We start from the raw sequence: 22,867 nt of genomic DNA on the forward strand, positions 1-22,867 counted from the left end.
AAAAGATGAATATGAATAATAGTATATCCTCAAATATCTGTGGTCGATTATAATAATTTTATTCATTTACAAGGTGTGTTGGGAACTAATCGAAAATGAAAGGGGAGAAGGGATCTTTTCTAGTTCCAATAAAAAAAATCATATAACCCGGTGAAGATGCTTTCATATTTTTTGAGAATCGTAAGAATTTGCAATATTTTGTAATTTGCACTAATTTTAAACTAGTGCAAATTACAAAATATTTTGAGAATATCTAACTATTATACATATAAGTTTTATATAACACTTCTTCTAACAGGCAATTCAGTAGATAGAGAGACTCTAATCCAATATACCAATTTATAGATAATAGCATCTTTTTAAATTTTTGTATGAGATCAAATTCGATATTACCGAGTGAGATATAACGGCTTCGTTAACCAGTAATTTAATAATATGATATTAACAGCAAACTCTGGGGGAGTATTTTAATGATAAAAATTAAGACGTGGCCTAATTTAATTAAACCAAAATTTGACATATTAGAAAAGGGCACACTGTGTTCTCATGCCAGAAACCTTTAGAGTCTTAATAGAGGTCTTTATTACGAAGGAATCTTCTATTATTATTACTCAATCAGCATGAGACATATAATTATTATGAGTATGATGATTTTAACTACAATATGCATTGGTATAAACGTAGTGGTGATCTGTAGTCGCCATCTAGCATAGAAAAGTATCGTAGGTGATAACTTGTTTTTGTTTTTTTTAATAGAAAAGAGAATGTAAAATATTATGTATTGAGAAAAGAGAATAGTCGTAGATTGATAACAAGCTCTCATTGTCTTGATAACTCGGAGAGGCTTTAAAACAGCGAGTCCAGAATCCCACATTAGTTAAAATCAGCCATTATAAATAATAAACAAGCTAACTTTTACCTTAAGCCACATTTACCTTATAAAATTTAGTTGTAATTAGCTAGTTTTATGAAAATCTATATCAATATTTTTAAATGTGTACTCCAATCCAATATTTATGGAATACAAATTTGCTCAAGATTTACAATCATCTGCGAACCCATGCTAATTCATTAAAAAATTATTTAAAGATTATAGAATTCTTATAAACAAATGTTAATACTTTGTTTTAGCGACCATAGGTTTGTTAGTCTGTCTAATTACCTTTATGTCAATTTGCTCTATTATGATTACATCTGTATTTTCATTTATAGTGTAAAATATAAATTTATTTTTATAGACTGTTTATATTCAATATCATTTCTAATGTTCCTCTAAATCTTAAAAAAAATCTTGGCTGTCAAAGTTTTACATTATCGCGGGTATTTTTCCAAGGTTTCCACAAGGCCATTATTATTACATTATTAGTTATTGCACATGCAAGAACGCACAAGATAACACAAAAAGTCTGCATACAAATAACAGCATGTAAATATCGGTATATCCATGTTTTAAACCCGTCGATTCTTTTTTAATTTTTTTTTGTTTAACTATTAGGTCGTTTTACATATATTTAACTTAAAGCAAAAAATTACATTTCTATTTACTATTCAAAAGTCTTTTTCATCTTTAGTGTTTTTTTTTAATATTTGATAAACAAAAAAATTACATTGAACAAATCAACTGTGTCTTATTTATTGACATTATGAACTTGTTATTAATACTTTAAATAACATAGAATACTGGAAGCAGACAAATACAATCTACATACATTGTCCGAATGCATTTGACCGTGTTGATCAGGAAATAATGTATATTAAGTTGATTTTTAATAGGTTGTACCCAAACTTTGTTTCTTGGTTGAAGAGCTCTTTCACTTTTTGAATTTAAAGAATTTAAATAGGCCATTTTTCCAATGTTTTAGTGATTACATCTAGGTTACACACACGAGGAAGACCACAGCTCTCCTCTCTTATTTAATATTTTTGTAAATGTTTTTTAGTATAGCTGGCGTAGAAAATTTACTTATAATTTCCAATTTTAGAGAAAGACTTTTGAGATTAGGAACTGGTGGAAAATGGAAGTATGTCTATTTTTTTTGTCTGGTCTATGCTTAATAATAATAAATACTGTCCAGCTGTATGGTCACCGTAGGCACATTTTGATTGCATAGAGGGTTCAGTATATATTACTATGAGTGTATGCCTTTGAAATTAGAATAAGGATAGATACTACAGCAACGGCTTCCACCTCACATATTTCCCGACGCATACAACCTACAGCGATTCAAGATAAATGCCCACAAATATCTTCGCGCAAGCACCACTCCAAGAGTGACATAGGACTTTCCTCTTGTGTTTGTGTTTACCATAAAAAAAAAAGGTTTTTAAGCTTATCTGTCTTAAGTGTGATAAGGGATTTATGTGGGTTGAAGTTGATTTATAAGTTAATAAATTGTAGAATTGAATATCCTTCTCTTAGGAGACAGATCGGTCTTAATTTCGTATTATCGAACAACCTATGCTGCTAACAGCCCACTAAATAAATACTGATATATGTATAACATAATAATATTTTGTCTGAAAAAATTTAATCTTGTGTTATTATAATCTCATAAAAAGATAGTTTTTTAGAGGTTATGTACTATTTATGATTTTATTTGCTGAGAGACATCTTTTTTGTTTGTTATTAGAATGTTTAGTATTAGACAATCTTTTGGAAAAAATGTTGACGTACAAACTCCACTCAATAGCATTTTTCTAACTTCTCCTTAAGTATTAGATACGTAAATAGATATATAATATAACACAAAATCATCTTTTTTAGAATAAAATCAAGATACAAAAAATAAAGGGTTATTTTTGAATTATTATTTATAGGGTTGCTTCAAATATACAAGAACTTATCAGTATATATTTCGCTATTAGTTTTAACGTAGTTACAGTACATTGACCATAACCCAGTTTGAAAACTGTTTTAATACGTGTCTTTAAACATATTTCTAATAGTACCTCCTGAAATTTAAAAATAAATGAGATACTACATGTCTGCATCCTCTGTATATATTATTCATAATATAACTTGCGTTTTATGCCTCGTGGTTATAAAGTAATCCGGAAACTTCCCTAAAACTAATTCTATTTACATTTTTATGCAGAAGCTTTTAGTCAATATAACTCCGTTCTAAATTACTTTTTATTAAACTAAATACATAGGAAAGCCTTTACCTAAACTTACCTATAACAATGGTTGTGGTCTGTGTTTATAGTGATTAAACCTAAAAGCTCTGCCAAAATAACGATTTCTGAAGCCTGTTCAAATACCAGCCAATCTCATTAATTTCGAAAGTTTCACTTTGCTAGATAACTTTATTTCACCGACATAAAATATCCCGTATTCGCTATTCTACTCGGCAGCAGTGGCGGTTTTTAGTATATAAACCTGTGCTGGTCGGCACTCGACCGAAAACCGCAAATCGTAAGGGTAACACGCCACAAGCCTTTTAACGGCCCTTACTAATTACAGTATCTAACTAGGACACTGTTGCCAGCGCTTTTAACAATTCACAGTATGACAAAATGCGTAGAACTTTTACTGCTTAAGTTTTTAAATAATAAATATACATTTGTAGGTTTTCTTAAATATTAGTTTATACAAGGTGAGACCCATCGAATATAATCCCGCACTTTTTTTAATATGCAAATTTAAAAAATGATCGATGTCTTTACTTTTGTTCTCATATTTATTAACACATAAATAATATCACTACGGTATTAATGCGTTATTTGGGGAAGGTATTTACCCTTGTTTTTTCAATTCACTTTATTTTAAATTATATTAAATGGGCATTCAATTTTGTTTATAATGGTAGGCTTTTGTTAGTTTCACTGTCGCTGTTGACTTGGCTAAGAGACTTTTGTATACAGATGAAACACGTTACACAAGGAGCGCTGTAGAACCTTGTGTCTCTTATCAACATAAGTGAACAATTGATCTGTGTGAGAATCAGTGACAATTTTATTATCGCTCCTGTGTCAGAATAACATGATGTGGAACATTTACAAAATATACTGTTAGATTTATTAGAAGAATTTTCATTACAACTTCGACTATGCGATTCATGTCTGATAATGCAGCACTATCTTTTACATAAGATGGGAAAATGACGCTTCGGTCCACTAAGACTCGGGTCTTGTCGCCCATTGGACTTGACTCAGTTGTAGAAGTTATTAATGTAATAATCAAGAAGGATATCGAAAATATGGAAACTGTACATTTGAGCTTTTTACGTCTTATTATTTTTTATATTTATATTAACGAAGGTTATAATAAACAAGTTTTCGATAGTAAGATATTTAGTTAGACAAGACATTTTTTTTTAAAGTTCAAAATTAATCAGAAGTATCTCCATATGAAAAATTCAATTTGGTCATTGGGCAGTTTGTTACAGGTTTAGTTTCCAATTAATCAAAAGATTTTGATATATACAAGGTATCCTACTTAAGATGGATACAAGCCAATATTTTGGTTGTTTGTTAATCGATCTCTTTCATGAGTCGATATTAGATATAAGGTGGGATCTGTATTGTCTATTGATGATTATGTCTGGTTGTTGTCTTTTGAGCTATCTATGGGTAAATGTTTGTGCTCTGTTTTGTACCATTCGCCTTAGAAACAAGATGCCAAATTTATAGAGTTTTTTGGGGAATATTTAGAGCAAGTTAGTGAATTTAATGGCACCAACATTATTCTTGGGGATTTTTATATTGATTTATCAAAAAACAGTTTTAATAGTAACAAATTATTAAGTATCATTTATACCAATGGGTGTAGTCAAATAATTAAGACTCCAACTAGAATAGTCCAAAGAAGTCAGACTCTGCTTGATTATTTAATTTCAAATGACAAATCTCTTTCACATAAAGTCCATTAAACTCCTAAAATTAATGACCATTCTATTATATCAATTTTTATGGATCAATCGAAAGAACAGCCAATGGATATAGTAAGTTATACTAGGTCATTTAAAACCTACAAATGCAATAAACTTCAGGAAGAACTGCTTACATGCAATTGGAATAGAAATAGTTTAGATGTTGACTTACTAGCTAATACTTTTGTTACAGATATTAGAACAATTCTTGACAGTATGTGCCCAAGGATTAAAATTATACAAAAACAGAAATATGCCGATAAAAAATGGATAACTCAAGATATAAGGGAGCAAATGCAGGAAAGCGATCGATTATATAAAATTAATCCGCCATAGTAAATAACGACAACATTTGGAATGAATATAAGGCTATAAGAAATACCATAGTAAGCAAGATAAGAGTAGAAAAGGACCGATTTTTTGCGAATACCATAGATCTAAATAAAAATAACCAAAAAGAACTCTGGAAAAATCTGAAGACGCTTTTGCCAGGAAAAAACCTGCCTAATGAAATAAAGTTTGAAAATGAAATCATTACACAGGAGGATGATATTGCACATAGATTTAATAATTATTTTGCGAATAGTATTGATCTTATTCTTGCAGATATTCCGCCAGCAACAAATGGTTAAACATATTTCATTGAACCATCTACAGTCCAGAATACCTTGACACAATTTAATAAAGTTTCGTTGACTAAAGTGAAGAAAATACTTAAAAATCTAAAAAACGTTGGTGGTGGAAAGAGTGGCATCTCTAAGCAGGTTCTTTGAGATATTGCTTATATTGTGGGTGATCGTCTTTTGGATATTGTCAATGCATCCTTAAGTACTGGGGTTTTTCTGCAAGCCTGGAAACTTTCTACTGTTGTTCCTATTCCAAAAGTGCAAAACACTAAATTGTGTAATGAATTTCAGCCAATTAACACCGTACCTATTTATGAGAAACTCCTTGAAGTATGTGTTAAGGAACAGCTACTCGAACATTGTAATATAAATAAAATAGTTGTACCTAACCAATCGGGGTTCCGTGAGAATCATTCATGTGAGCCTGTCATTATTAATATAGTTGATAATTTTTTCAGGGTCCTTGACTCTGATAATCTAGTACTTGCTGTGTTTTTGGATTTTAAGAGAGCGTTTGAAACCGTGAGTAGAGAAATGTTCAGCGAGTCATGTACAAAAATAGTTCATCTGAAAGTGTCAATGTAAAGCATGGTGTGCCGCAGGGAATGGTCTTGGGCCCCTTGCTATTTTTATTGTATGTCAACGATATGGTAGAGATAGTGCGGGGGTGTAATGTGGTGTTGTTTGCGGACGATACAATGTTATATGTGGTGGGTAAAGACATTCATCAACTGCAACAGGTCGTGATCGTTGAACTCAATAACTTATTCATCTGGCTTTGTAGAAAAAAACTAAGTTTAAATGCAAGTAAATCTAAGTTTTGTATATTTGGCAAGAGATCTAGATTAAGTTCTATAGACATGGGCAATATACAGATTTCTGTGAATGGGGAATGTATTTTGTCTGCCAAAGAAATTAAATATTTGGGAACAATTTTCGATGCCAATCTGAATTTCCATGCTCATGCAGATTATGTAATAAGAAAATTTTCAAAAAAAGTTGGATTTATCACAAGAATTGGAAAAAAATGTGTCAATGTACATCAAATTAAAACAACGCCATTGCTCTTCCTCATTTACAGTTCTGTTCAACATTATTGTTTAACTTGCCACAGTATAGAAGTGACCAAATGGAAAGAATTCGAAATAGGGGTATGAGACAGATTCTAAATTGTAATCGTTACACGCCTGTGGTCTTTATGTTGGGTCTCCTAGATATGTTGTCTATACATCAAAGAATTTTATATAACGTCTATTTGTTTATTTTTAAATTAAAACATCAGATGCTCCCCGATTATATTTGTAATAAATTAAAAGTTTTTGGAGATATACATAACTATAATACGAGAAGTCGTATAGACTTCATACTGGTCGACAGATGTAACACAACCCAAATGCATAATTTGGTTCTGTACAAAGGTTTAATTCTATTTAACAACTTGCCTGCTAACATCAAAAATTGTATTACTTTGAATCAATTCAGAGGGCTCTTGAGAAAATTTATCATGAATAAGTAATATTGTGTTATACGGGGGGACCAATGTGTCTGGTCAGCAAGGTCAACTAAGTTCCAAATGTGTGTTATCGGCTGCTTGCAACCGAACCGAGTCGATCAACCTGAGTCGACATTATTTTTATTATTATAAGGCAAACAACAATTAACTGTGCTTTTAATAAGTGGGGCAAGGAAATAATGTTTAGGTTAAGTCTAGTTTTAATTTATGGTCTACCTCTGACAGGATATTTCTGGAACCGGGATGCTGTTTCTGGATTACCGAGACTATCCATGGACAAACCGGAGTGCCTTATACAGTTATGGCCAACTTTTAATACTTTTACTTTATTTTTCATTTATGTTTTTATTGAATGTAGCTTTTTGCTAAATAAAGATATTATTTATTTATTTATTTAGTCGTAGTATAATTAGCACATTTTGCCCAGGGTAAGAAATAGCATATCTCATAGACGTAGGTTTGAATGAGGTCTGGATATTAAGATATTATCAAACTTGTTTTATTATTTTAAATCTTTCTTACCCAAGATTTTGAAAATAATTTTGATAAATATTGATGATCTAATTTTGATAAATATTGATACAGGGTGTCTCATTAAAATAAGACATTTAATTACGATGCCACTGGATAAAAAACTAGTTTATATCAACATAATAGTCGATTTAGGTTTTTAGATAGCTTTCTTAGTTTTTAATTATTCTGATGTTCGTGGACGGATTAAACTTTATTTTTGATAGAACCCCCCAAAAAATCCAGACCTAGGAGGCCACGCTACAAAAGGACTATTGCGATCACCCTATTTATCTTGAAATTTTTTATTGAGTCACCTCCTTGCAGGTGAAGTTTTATGAATCATCTAGCTGAATATACAAATTATCTGTATGTTAATAGCAAATCATTTCAGCATCTCAAAATTCATTTTGCAAGAAAACCAAAAATGTCGCACCGTCTAAAGTCATATTAAAATAGAAGGGTCCAATAATAAGGTCATTTAAACTACCACACCACACATTTACTTTCTTAGAATATTGATTTTTGAAATTAATTCCACAGTGAGATTTAACATTACTTCAATATCTAATATTTTAAAATGATACTGTCCCGTTGGTAGAAAATGTCACCTCATCAGTAAATAATATTTTGCCAAATAGACTGTGGTCTTTGTAAAATTCAGCCTGCATGATACTCCATTGTTTTCTGATCATCACTTAGTTATACCGTGTGCAAAAATCTTGGCTTAACCAGCTTATTTCATTTCTTTTCAAACATCTTAAAACTGTACTCGTCCACCAACTATTAAAGCTTCTGAAATTGGATGTTGGATTCAGCCGGAAATGATTTAAAATTCTGGCATTCTGTTAATCTTACGATCTACTGTACTACCGAACCCCGTTGATTAAACGTTTGATTTACTTTAGACACCGTGGTGTATGAAATTAAGTGATCAGAATTGAATTGAACATCAATTCTCTTGACAGTTTCGTGCACTATTTTCTACTATTTCTGCTAAGCTTAAACGCATTCTAGAACTGCATAATTTTAATAATCTTAAGAATGTGACAGTGACATATCAACAATTTAGACGCGTGCCTTAAAAAAAAATAATTTTTTGCTTCTATGGCCATGTTAGTTTTTAAATATTTATACTTTTGGCCGTTAACTTATAGAGAGATTTGTATATTCAACTAGATGACGCTTCGATAATGCTGCATCTGTAAGAAGATTAATAAAATAGTTTAATTTATTCTATATTTCTATCTATAGAGTGTTATTAAAAACACAGCTTATAAAACCTGTAACATAAATAAATAATGTCCTAAAAGTTGTTTACTCTTCGAATCGAAAAATATCAGACTCCGATTTAAACGTACCTCTATGGTATCAAATTTAAATCCTACTAAAAAATGAAAGATATTGCTCAATAAAGAACCAGGATATTGGTTTTTATCCGTCTTAAGTGGGACACCTTGTGTCTGACACTTATGTACGGTTCTAAAAAGAATCTTAAAAAAATCCATTTGACCCCAGGAAATACTTTAGATCAGCCTATTTTCTTCTAAAGTCTTTGTTGCAGAACAGTAAATCTTGCTAAAAAGCTAGCATTTTTACACTTCAGGTCCACCAACTTCTATAGTTAAGCAGAAAAATTCTCTCACTATAGAAAAATTTAGAATTTTACAAAATAAAAGTAATTATTGCAGTAATGTGTTGGCTATACGCACTATGTGCTACGACATTTAAACAAAACAAAATTAAACAGATTACTTACACAGGTACGAGCTCTAAAAATGAAACCTAAAGATTCTTATGGACGGCATTAAAACGTATATACTGTTTTGTTTCTCTCATGATTATATATTTTCATCTTACGTTATAGTTTTAGTTTAGTTTTTTATAGTTTTATTTTTTTTCAAATATTGGTTCTTACTTGTACTACTTTTATGAAAATGTAGCTTGGTGATAATTTATTTACCCATTCTGGGATTTTAAGAAATCCATACAACTAAAGTTACTTAATTTATTAATAATTATACTGTTTAGTTAATAATTATGCTCTTTTAAACTGATTAGAATTTCCTTTAGATTTTGTAAAAAAAAATTTGAAACTATTCATTAATATAAATTATCTTTTGGACATTTCAAAAGTTGAATGATTCATTTAAATTAATGATAGGCTGCTCACTAGTAGCTCAGCTTTGTTGGGCCATATTTCCCTAATTTAATTTAATTTTTGTTTTTTTATTACGTTTTTTCGTTAATTATGAGTTACGATTTGTTTTTATTACCTATATATTAAAAAACATAAGTAAGTAAATCAATAAAAATCGTCCTCTCAAGTGAAATATACTATAAACTCTCAAAGCTTTTAAACAAAATTAATAAAGAATATAAATAATTTTACAGCTTCAAATATATCTTACTAGAAAATTAATATCAAAATACAAAAATTTAAACAATATTTACGTTTTTTTTTAAATATTTGCAATATGTATATAACTCCCTTGCTATAAATAAACTTTAGGAAATATAATTTATTGTAATTGTAATTATAATGAGTTACTTAATATTGAATACCTTGAGACAAAAATAATTAGAATTTTTACTATTTTTAAATAATATAAGTAAATTTTTTGAGGCTTAATTTAATTATTATTACTTAAATTTATCTTACCTACAAAGTAGTGTGGAATTTCTTTGGTAGTATCTTAAAGCCTCTTTTTTAATATTAGGTCATAAAAATAAAACTTTTATGTTTTTATCAAAAATCTATTTTGAATTCACATTTATATTTAAAATGTTCCTGCAGCTGGAGCAGTGTTAAGATGATGGCTAAAGGCATGTGGTCCTTCTGGAAGAGGAGCAGTATGTACAGAGCCACGGGTGGCAGCTACATACCTATTAAAAGAATATTATATATTTTTAAGTAAATATAAATAAATATATAATACCTTTTATTAAATTAAAATAAAATAATAATATTATGGCAATTAAGTACGGTGTAAGCGAAGCTATTTTAACATAAATTTTAATATTTACAATACGTTAAAATTTCAGTGATAATAGTGAGTGTGTATTATATTATAAATATTTCATAAATGAGAGAGTCTAAACCGTATTTTGCATTGATAAATTGTAATTGATATTAATTAAATTTTATTATATATTGTTATTTATGTAATATAAGTAAGTTATTCCATATATTTTATATTACTTTAAAAAACATTAAATTAAATAAGATATTTTAATTTATTAGTCAGTTTACGCGAAAATCATTACTGTTATAAAACGTATTAATTTAATAAATTTTTAAAAAGTCGAGATTTTTTTTATTAGTTTATTGACAAGGCTAAATCGTTTCGTAGAAACTGCAAATATTTAACAAGTAAATAAAGAGAAAAGTTATTTGGTTTTAAATAAACTTATTATTTGAACTTTTAGCATTAGAGCGCTGCACTTACATGAATGACCGAATTTTCAACTTTAACATAAGAAGCCATAATTGCATACCATTTAATAAACTTTGCCAAATCACTGATTATGATTCTTCTATACAAGGATATACTTGACAATTTTTGAAGACAAATTAAACATATATATAAAGAAAGCATTTAGTTTACAAAAACAACAACTAGTAGTATTTCCTGAAATATGTTTCTACTTTTTCCGACTTGTGATATATCCTGAAAAACTTTTTCTCTTTGTCATATAATTTTCAATGCTAACCATCCTTTTCAAAGTGATTTTATTTCGTTAACAGAAATTCAATTCGCTTTAATTAAAATTTATGTTTTTGAATTAACTTTTTTGATATTTACTTAAAAGTTTTAAAAATTAATTGTAAATATCAATTGGCCATGGTTTGTAGCATTTGAGCCATTAAGATTCGCCAAAATAGTCCTCATGCACTATAAAATTAGTTCGCAGAAGCTTATAAATAAGTCTAATTTTTTTTAGGTTACATAGAGCTAGGCGCTTGTTTGCATTAATTATATTAGAAAGCAATAAAGGAAAATGATTTTTAGAGATAGGTCTCGACTTTTTTTTTAAATCGAATAAATCTAATAAAGTCAAGGGATAAGTTATAGTCTAGAGACAAACGAGGAAAATATTTTTTAATTAAATTAGAGTTAATTACGTTTAGCAAACACTATTTTATTATTTCATAAAAGAATTCTATCTAATCTATAAGATCTGTTCTATAAGAATTATTTTATAAAGTAGTTCGGACAATATATGATAGATTTAAATTTTTTATCTGAGATTAAAAGATATTTTTTTTAATATTCTATTAACAAATTTATGTTTTAAAGTTCAATCTAAATATGCAATATTTATTAAAAAATAATAATAATTTGTTCCTTAAATCAACAAATGTATATAGCAAAAAATAAAACAATAGAGATTCCTTAGAACAATTAATACACATGACATCTAAGAGAGATTCTTATTATACCTATAGTAACCACTATACGAAATATCAATTTTAATTATATGTTTAATTACATATATAATGGGTCAAAAATAAAAATATGTGATATTATTTGATACGAAAAATTTTGCTAAATGATCTGCTAAATGAAATTTCAATAATATGTGTGTTCGATTAATGCATTTTTTACATTTATTTATATATTCGATCAGTTTGTTCATTGTGAATTTTCTTATTGAATATGAATGTTTATTCTCCCTGTAGTTACATTTTCTTACCCAGATTTAATGGCTGGTGCAGCTACAATTGGTGCAGAATAGGCGATAGGCGCAGAGTAGGCCAGGGGAGTTGAGTAAGCCAATGGGGCAGAGTAAGCTACAGGAGCTGAGTAAGCGAGTGGAGAAGCTAATCCTAAGCCATAATCAGAAATGATGGCTCCTGCTGAAGCATAGGCAAAAAAGGCAAAGAGGGCGGCAATTACGAACTGTAATATACAAAAAAAAATATATCAGAAACTTAAAAAGAACTATGAAACTTAACAAACAAATATCTTAAGTACGATCAGATTTTTTTTAAATACAATTTATTAATCTCTAGAAAACGTTATTTCCAATGACTTACTTTCATGATTAGGATTTGATTGTATACCTATTTCGAGAACGAAAAACTGTATAAGGTTTATCTGCACCGAAATTCATTTATATACAAAAGTTTCATTGCCAAGTTTAATTGTGAATGGGACAATACCAGTTTAAGAAATGAATGCATACGTGATTCCATTTTTTGTTAATAAAAAAGTTCAGTAATAACCTGTTTGTATGAGAAGCAACGAATTAAGGTTTGGGTGTGGCTGTTTTTTAAATGTAGCATTGTTTATACAATTAATATTGATTTTGGCTAATATTTCGTTTTTTGTTTAAGGCTACATTAACACTTGCGAAATATTCTGAATTAACCAAGGTTTACGGAATATACTCTAGAGAATATTTTCCAAACTTTGATATAATTAGTAAATACTGTGTAATGTACAAAAATCAACTCAACTCAACAAGCTAAATCTCAGATACTTCTGTGCTTTGTAATTAAAATAGATAAATTGAAAATATATAGCAATATGTATAAGTTTTCTTTCTATAATAATTACCTTTATCAATACTATCCATAAAATAATATAAAAATATTAAAGTATACAAATTATTTAATTTAAATAAAAGTGCCTAAATAAGTTTTTTTTTAATTATTGTTTGTTTGTAAACCTTATATTTACAAAATATCATTAAATTATTTACATATTTAGCAATAATTATAGGAAAACAATATTCTGTTCCTAAATATCTGGAGCATGTATTCATATTTATTTGGTTAGGTGTAAAAAATTTTAATCATTTGCTTGGTCATTTAATGCTAAAACAAAATTTCTGGAACCTTACCCATTTCTACCAACCTTGTTTTTTTTTTCTAAATTTTAAATCTTCTTGTTTTTATTTATACATTTTTAATTCTAAGTGTCCTGTTTTATTTACCTACCTTTATATTCAAGTTATATTTGACTAAATAATAGAATAAGAAGAAATTAAAGGTTATTATATTTAAATCTTTCGATGATCTGGATTTAAAATCTGTCTTAATTTTTCATTTATGTTACTTTTCCTTTTAAAATTATGTTTTATTATGAGAGTATAATTATTACAAAAAGAAATTCTCATGTTTTCTTTTTTAAGTATAATTTCATTACTAATCCTGGTATGACCAATTATAAGTCTGAAAATTGCTAATGATAGGTAAAGGTAAATTATAGTAACAATAATAAGTTGTTAAATAGCTTGTTGTTGGTTTCATTCACATTAAGTTTAAACTAATTTATATTTTGTATTTGAATTTTTTATTCGCTGAAAATTACAGAAAAAGTTACGAAAACTCTGATTCATATTTTTCTAAATTTATTGCTTCATTTTTAAATAAAAATGGTCCATATTTTATTCGTTCACTATTCGGGGTCTCTGTAAAAGGTCTTTACATAAGTCTACCTTGTATTTGGCATCAAATTAGGCCTTTTAAATAACCTTGGATGCTAGATTTTTGCCGTAATTTGATACATTGACATCAACCAACTCATTTGCTGCAAAAATAACAATTTGGATAAAATTCATTTCCTGTAGCGGAGTTCCGAGAAAATAAAACCATTACAGGAATCAAATTATAAAAAAAAACTTATATTTTGAAAATTGTCAGTAGTTTTAACTTAAAAATGAATCAAGATCAAGCTTTATTTAGATAAAGGTTAGCTTAGCTCAGCAAACTTATAAGGTGGTAAAAAAACGAGTGTCACTTTAGGCTCAAAATAAGTGAAATGCCTGAAACCAAGAAATACTGCTCACTTCTCTATTTCTGGAGATAAAAATGTTTAGTAAGAGAGTAAGGCAGCAAAACTGATTTTATTTGTCAGTGATTGAATAACATTTATAATTATAGTAACAGTATTTTAAGGTTAAATTTTGTACAGCAGCAAGTCTAGTTTTAATAGTAAATGCATCTTTAACAAAAAAAATATACACTACTGGTCATAGAAAATTATATACAGGGTGTTCATTTGAAACCTTCCCACCACGGATTTATTGAAAATCACTGTTTAAAAAAAAACGCCGAAATACGTCAAAAGGTTTGTCAAGGGGGACAACTTTCTAAGCAAAAATTACTTCACCCCCTTTCACCCTCTGCCCCCCAGGGTCATCCCCTTAAAAATGTTAGATGGCAAGGGGTATCGAGTAATAGCTTGTTTAAAAGGTCTTTCGAAGTCTTTTTTCGTCGTTTTGAAAAAATTAGAAAAATCTTTTTTGTTGTAAAAAAAAAACAATTCGTTTATAATTTAAAACGAAAACTACCAACATAAACAGCAATTCCGAAGATTAGACATGGAAAAAACTAAATAACAACCCGTTTTTTTTCCACATTCTTTTCATCAACACAGATATCCTGGGCGTACTGTATTTATTCTTATACCTGCTTAGTAATTTATAGCTGCTAAGGAAAATAAAGAATTTATTTTGCCGTCAGTTACAATTGTGACAGTCTTGGAATAGTGAAAATTTATTTATTGAATTGAAGATTTTACTTCCAAAATGGTTTACACACTAGCCGAAAGAGTGGAAATTATTCTAATTTATGGTGCCCAAAATCAATGTGCTCGGCAAACTGCCATCACGTTTAACGCCAGACATCCGAGGAAGATAACTTCGCATGGGTATGTTTTGGACCTTGTTACTAAGTTTACTGAAACTGGATCTGTTGCAAATAAAAAACGTGATCATCGGCGAATTTTGGATGAAGCCGCTCAAGTTGAAGTTTTGGGTCATTTTGAAATAAATCTTAATACTTCATTACGCAACATTGTTGTTGCCATTGTTGTTGCAAGAGTTAACCGAAGACGATTTCGATAGGCGAGTTGAGTTTTGTGAAAAAATGACTGAAGCGATTAATGATAATACTATTTATGTAAAGAATATCTGCTTCAGCGATGAATGCACATTTTATCTAAACGGATTTGTTAATAAGCATAACTGTAGATATTGAAGCAATGAAAATCCTTATGCATTTGTAGAAGGGCATACCCAGTACCCTTAAAAAATTAATGTATTGGCAGGCATTTTACAGCAGAGGGTGAAAGGGGGTGAAGTAACTTAAGGTTAGAAAGTCGTCCCCCTTGACAAACCTTCTGACGTATTTCGGCGTTTTTTTTAAACAGTGATTTTCGATAAATCCGTGGTGGGAAGTTTTCAAATGAACACCCTGTATATTAATAATATAAATATTATTGTTTGGCAATAATGTTTGGTGAGCTGAATAACTTTCGGTCAAGTCATAACTTTTTTAAAATAGAAATACACTTAAAAAGCAACAAATGGACTCTAAAATCGGCTTGACTCTGCTTGACTCCTACTTATAAGACCATGTTAAAGCCGTACCAAAAAAAGCTGATTATTCTCAAAAGAACCTACGATATAATAGTTACTCTTATAAGAAACTACAAGACAGTATCAGAAAAACAAAGATTTTCCAATTACAGTCAAATACTTGTTAAAATATCTATTTATATAGCAGTTCAAAGCCGATCGACTGATCTCTGATATAAAATATTAACAGCATTGTTCGTTTTTTTTTCAAAGGAATCTTAGGGATGATATTGCATGTATTATATTGCATAATAGGTTCATAATAAGCAAATATTACGCAGATTCTTATATAGCCAGCTATTTATGGATATCCCAAAGGGTAGAGGATGTCCCAAACTCCATTTATCTACTTTTTGCCTTAGGTTAAGTGCTTATAACTTTTTGGTTTAAGCAAATTTTTTTCATTAGTATAATAATATAAAACGTGGCCGTTTAAAATATTTTTCTATCAATATGCAGTGCTTTCATTTTTAAACAAACTCCCCTTAATAACTTCTTAAAAAAAACACGTCAATCTAGATATACCATCAAATAGTGAGCTAAAATGTCTGGTAATAATGAATATTTTATCGACCTCATACTTTTGTATATCAAATGGCGCTATCCTATCTACATCATTTTAAAGGGCATCACTTAAAGATGTGATAGATCATTTTAAAAGGCATAAATTCTACCTCCCAACGGTGTATAACAAATTTAAGTTTATAGACTTATAGTAAGGGTGTAAAAAAGTGCTTCAAAAATAAACAATTTACTTAGTTTACAGAAAATTAAGTGCTCAATATATGCTCTGTTATTCGGAAGATAATAATAAAGTCTGTTTTGAAATTCCTAATGAACGTTGACAAGTGTTTGTCTGCTAATATCTCTTCATTCGCGAAAAATTCGATCCTTTTAATCATTAAGATTTCCAGGTGGGTCTAACTTTGCTTTTTAAATAACCCCAAAGGAAAAAATATAGTGGTGTTAAGTCTGGCGACCAATTCAGTTACACTACACCTGCCAATCCACATCGCTGAAAACTGTTCATTAAGCTACTCTCGGACTGTCTCGGACAATTCGCTGGCAGATTAGCTTGCAAAAGTAAATTCTATCAAAATCATCATCTCCTAGTTGTTGAACGATTTGAGTTTTGTAGAGAAAAATCTTTTTTTTCCTCAAAATTTTGTGTTCAGAACCTGTTTAAATATTAGTTAACTCTACGAGTCTGGGGATAGATAATTTTGAACACACATTTTTGCTTACTATACGTCAACCAATTCTGTTTTTTCGGCTTGATTAGATAGGAGATTATATGCCCTTTAAAATAATGTATTGCATTTAATTAATTATTACACTAGGGTAGTGATTTGAAATACAAATTTTAAGATTGATAAAATATCCATTATTCCCAGACATTTTTGATCACTATTCGCTGGTAGGTCATAATTTAATTTTCTTTGGAACTGTTAAATAGACATTTTAATGCTGCTTATTTTCGAGTACTAGAGAAAACAAAATGAAAATGTTAGACACACATTTTTGGGATTGTTAGATATCTCTAAGATAAGATTACTTTCACTTTATTGCAAGATATATTTTAGAGATTCTCTTTAAAGTATTATATAGATTTATAATTTTTTTCCATGCACCACTATTTTGTACAAAAATGTATATTATGTTGGTTTTTGTAAAAAAACTTAGAAAAACTTAAAATTTATAATAAGAATTACACCTTAACCGTTTTTTCTTAACTTTTAGTTTACCAAAAATCACCTATGTGATATTGTTGATAGTAATAGCAGCTTTATAATAGGGAAATGCTACTTCGATTATTTTAAATTTGCCATACACTTATATAGAAATAAGACTTCTAACCTTTAATTTTTATTTTTATATTGTTATTTTATTCAAGATATTTACAAATTGTTTAAAAAGTTCCAGCTGCAGGCGCCGTATTAATGTGGTGGCTAAAGGCATGTAGTCCTTCTGGAAGAGGGGCAGTGTGCACGGAGCCACGAGTAGCGGCTACGTATCTAAACAAGAAAGATAATTTTAATTAAATAAAGTCTAATGCCAATAATTATACATAAATTAATCATAAAGATAATTGATAATTTTAAATTAATATTACTTTGATTAAAAAGACTACTATTATAATTTTCTTTTAAATTGTTAGTTTGTTCGAAATAAATTAAAAAATCTTTGAAATGATGAACGTTTATTTTTTTAATTATGAAGTAAAGTAAAATACTGGAAGTGCCATCATATAGGTTATATTTTAACTTTTCACGAACTGTGAACATGTGTTTAGCTGGATAAAAAATTAATTAGTTAATGTCGTTCTTGTAAATATTTAAAATTCACTCTTTAAATTCACAAAAAAATAAAACGAAACATTCGTAGCAATTTATAGTAACTAGAAACGCAGTTAAATAATTAACAAAACTACAAAATGAAGACAAATCGCTTCATTTGTCATTTATAAAACTGTATACTACGCTTTAGGCTTATCACGATATATTTTTCATAAAAGATAAAGAAGGAAGTTTCTACGGCTATTTTTAAGCTTTAACTCATTAAAAAAAAGAAATATTTGTTTTAACACTTACCCAGATTGAATAGCTGGAGCAGCTACAATAGGTGCGGAGTATGCAATTGGAGCAGAATAGGCCAATGGGGCGGTATAAGCTAATGGAGCTGAATAAGTCAAGGAAGAAGCCAATCCATAGTTGGAAATGATGGCACCAGCTGAGGCGTAGGCGAAGATGGCAAAAAGAACAGCAATTACGGCCTATAATTTTTTTTTAAATAAAAAACAAGAGTTCTTTTACAAAAATCTAAAAGAATATTAGACGCAAGGTCTGTATGTAATGTACTATTATTAAATTTACCTTCATTATGGAGATCGAGTTATACCTATTTCGATGACGAAAAACTGTATATGCTTAATATTGAATCAAAATGCATTTATATACTCGGTTCTCATTGTCAAGTTCAGGTGGAATATCAAGTAGCCGTTCTAAATAAAAAAAACAACCAAAATAAGATTTTAACTCGCTGGCAAAGGAAGTGACCTTTTAAATTGTTTTTTACTTGGGCGTGGTGCGTGCAGTTTTAGATCATATTGATGTAATTTTTGTTTTTATTTTACATCACTCATTATGTTTTTATCATTTGCGAGATTTTAGTATTTAATATTTATTATAACACATTTAAGAGTAAGTTTTTTAGAATAAGTAAATAGGTCCATATTTTAAGACATTCTCTAGATTTAGTAAGCATATGTCTTATGTTAACCTAGTTATAATATATATAATTTTTGAAATGTTTTGGTATTTGCTCTGTATATAATAAAATGCAAATTTGAAATGATATACAGGGAGGAAAGGGAAATATTTTTGAAACATATTCAGAAGGTCAAAATAAAATAAATTATCCCATATATTTTAATCCGATTCTTAACCGTTTCTGAAATAATTGGCTCTAAAGTTTTTTTTCTAAATTTTTGGAATATTTACGTTCCTTGGATTTCTAACTCACGTTGCAGGTATTTCATCATTGTTTTTTAATACCTATTTTATTGCCTAGTAGTTTTGACAAGCACGGTTGTTTGATTGATTCTGAGCGTCTCAATTTGAAAACAGCAAAGTTTCCATTACGTAATGCCTCACACATTCACCCATATGGAGTATGCTGACATGATATTAATGTATAGTTTCTGTAATAGTAGCGAATTACGTGCTGTTAATGAATACTGATATCGTTTTCCAAATCGAAGAATTCCTAATCGAAAAGTTTTTCAGACAGTTTTTGCAAATGCTCAGGAAACAGGATTGTTTCCAAGCGTAAGAATTCTGAACGAGAGGCAGGACTAAATGTGGAAAATGACGAAAATGTTCTGGATATGGCTGAAGAGAACCCAGGTGTTAGTACGAGGCGGATTATAAAAGAACTCCGATTAGCATCACATGTGGACGTTTGGAAGACACTTAGCAAAAACGGTTTTAAGCCTTTCCATATTCAACCGGTTCAACATCTTTAAGAGGGTGATTATGGCTTAAGGGTTTAATTTTGCGAATGGATCCAAGAAAATCGAGGCCTACATAAATATATTTTATTTAGCAATGAAGCTCATTTTACCCGCAATGGAATAAATAACCGATACAATGAACATCAGTGGTCAGATGAAAATCGTCATGCCACGTTTGAACGAAACTTTCACCATCGACTTAGTGTTAACGTGTGGTGCGGAATGCTGACCAGTTGTTTGGTCCTTTTGCATTAGATGAACGTCTTACTGGAGCCAGATATTTTTACTTTTTGGAAGACCATTTAATACACATATTGGATGATATTCCGCTAATTGGTCGACATCGAATGTATTTTTAACGCGATGGAGCCCCGCCTCGTTTTAGTCGCCGAGTTTTTCTGATCGTTGGATTGGCAGACGAGGACCTCAAGTTTGGCCACCGAGGTCACCAGACTTAAATCCACTGGATTATTGCCTCTGGGGGTGGATGAAAGCTCTAGTGTACGAATCACCAGTAGAAGCCGTAAAGGGACTTCACAATCAAATTTTGAATGCTTCAAATATTATCAAAAACAATCCGTAAGTAATTAAAGGTACAACACGAGCGCTTAACAAACGTGCTGCAACTTGCCTTGAAGTTGGTAAAGGTATTTTCGAAAAAAATTAAAATTTGTGAAGTTTTGGTTTTTTACTACTATTGTTTATCTTACTTGAAAGCTAAAAAATATAACAAAAAATCTTCAGAACCAATTATTTGAGAAACGATTAAAAATCAGATTAAAACATATGGGTTAATTTATCTTATTTTGACCTTCTGAACTCAAATGTTCTCAAAATATTTTCCTTTCCTCCCGAAACACCCTGTATTTTAATTAGTTTCATAGTTACTAACTTTTTTTAATTTAATCTACATTGTAGTTGGCTCTATAAGAAATATTGACTTTTAATATTTTTATTAAAATATGAAGTAACGGATATGAAAGGAACAATTTAAATAATTCTTGTTTAATAAACAGCAATCAATTTAGTAACTACGGCAGAAATGACTTGTTTTATTTTACAAAAATGTAGCATACTAATCCATAATTCTATTCATTTTAAATAGTAAAAAAAAATCATTTCATGTGCACTGTCAAGTAATCCAGATTTAGTAATTTTGTAATGATTATTAACTTGCGTCTCAGAAATCAGCTGACTCGCCAAAAAGTTCGAGGAAAAAGGCCCAATATATTTTTTTTCTCATGGGATGAAAATTAACCCAATTGGCAAGAATCTAATCATACTTGTGAAATATTAATGTCTTTTCTTTCCTAATCTGCAATCTATTTTCTGTATACAAGTATTATGTAAAGTTTTTTTTGCAGGTAATGAAACTTATAGTAACATGTAGGACTTATCACACAAAATGATAAGCTTAAAATTAAAGTCAGACTTATCTTATTGGATAAGTTTAAATTTGTATAGAAATTATAACAATAAAATTTCCTACCTATGACCTAAAATTTAAGTAAAACCACTTAATGGATGCCAGTGTTATCTGATATTGCCAGGGTTAGTTAAATTTACTACGTAAGTAATTATTTAAATGAATAGTGCAATTTTCATTTTCACTTATATTGAATAGTAGAACAAAAATTAAAAGTATTCAGTAAATAAAGGTATACATAATTCAATATATTTGAATATCCAATTAGAGTTGAGGGTTGTGATTCAAGACCAGGGAAGTCGTTCTTGCACTCTAATTCTGGTACTAAATTTTGACAAAAAATTCAATCATTCAATATTTATCTCTTATCTGGGGTAAGTTTTTTACGTTCATTTTAAAAAAATTATCAAAATGTATTGTGTATTATGTATTTTGTTATTATTTTAACTCAAAATAAATATCAATTAAGGAAATACTATCTCAAATGTTTAATTATTGAAAAGAAGAAGAAAATAAACGTATTCATGTATTTAGAGGAAGTATAAACATAAATCTTTAGGATATACCTTTCGATATATTTATTTAATTCAGTCCTAGTTCATTTATTCTTAAATGCAATAGTTTACTTACTTTAAATCTACTACCGGTATTAAAAAAGAGAAAATATATAAAATTACTACTTTTTTTGTATCTCTTTGATGCTTCTTAGGATAATTAATAAATTGTTTTTTCTTTAAATTGATTTTTACTGAAATAGTGACATAATACTTAACAAAATCAGGAACGAATTATGAATTCGTCACAACAATATAAATTTTCTTATATCAATATTTATGTTGTTCAAAAGTTGTAATCTTAAATATTTGAATAAGCGTCATCGAATTTTTAGTCAAAAGACCTAAGGCAGTATATAAAATATTTACTAGACGATAAAAATACGAAAAAGTAAAGTCAATATTTCTATGTTCTTATAGGCCAATCATTTAGTGTCACCTTTGACTACTAAAGAAGCTCGTGTCCACAATACAAAAACTCTTACTAAAGTAAAAACTATACAGTGTGGGTAATAAAATTAGGTGAAATATAAATCAAATGAATAATATCTAATTCAAGAAAAAAATAGGTAGATAAAAAAAAGTAAAATAAAACTATTTATTAACTTAAAACTAGATACTTAGCTGATGTTAAGCTGCTGAAAAGTATAGTTATAGAACTAAACAACTGCCACTTCTGTTATAATTGATTCCAGGTACTGTAAGGATCATATTGGATGGTTAACTCAACTCGTCACTATAGGGGAAAAACAGTTGTCACAGTAGTGAGAATCCAAGAGAGCTCAATGTTTAATTCTACCACCGGTCAGGCCAAGTACATCAGGTATCAAAATCTAAGAAGACAAAAGGGTTTTCTAAAGAGTAAACTAGAGTGCATGTGAAACAAAATAAAAGTCAATAACGAGAAAACCTAAAAATTCTAAAAGAAATTATTCTCTTCTCAAATAAGAAACAAGAAAGAAGCTATCTCTTAAAGAATGTAAGA

At 29.2% G+C, this 22,867-nt stretch overlaps 3 protein-coding genes across 8 annotated transcripts in view; 1 reads left to right on the forward strand and 2 right to left on the reverse strand.

Moving 5' to 3' along the window:
• LOC126743407 (uncharacterized) overlaps positions 1 to 22,867 on the forward strand; it is a 527,051-nt gene that overhangs the window by 327,625 nt on the left and 176,559 nt on the right. The window lies entirely within an intron of this gene.
• On the reverse strand, positions 10,257 to 12,681 carry LOC126743417 (cuticle protein 21-like). The gene is made up of 3 exons (XM_050450508.1): positions 12,562 to 12,681; positions 12,219 to 12,424; positions 10,257 to 10,406 (listed from the first exon to the last, which is right to left on the reverse strand). Exons 1-3 carry the CDS (start codon positions 12,565 to 12,567, stop codon positions 10,301 to 10,303), a joined length of 318 nt encoding a protein of 105 aa, XP_050306465.1. The 5' UTR covers positions 12,568 to 12,681; the 3' UTR covers positions 10,257 to 10,300.
• Positions 17,749 to 18,903, reverse strand: LOC126743418 (cuticle protein 21-like). The gene is made up of 3 exons (XM_050450510.1): positions 18,764 to 18,903; positions 18,482 to 18,663; positions 17,749 to 17,905 (listed from the first exon to the last, which is right to left on the reverse strand). Exons 1-3 carry the CDS (start codon positions 18,767 to 18,769, stop codon positions 17,800 to 17,802), a joined length of 294 nt encoding a protein of 97 aa, XP_050306467.1. The 5' UTR covers positions 18,770 to 18,903; the 3' UTR covers positions 17,749 to 17,799.

Source organism: Anthonomus grandis, chromosome 12, assembly GCF_022605725.1.
Source record: "Anthonomus grandis grandis chromosome 12, icAntGran1.3, whole genome shotgun sequence".
NCBI lineage: Eukaryota > Metazoa > Arthropoda > Insecta > Coleoptera > Curculionidae > Anthonomus > Anthonomus grandis.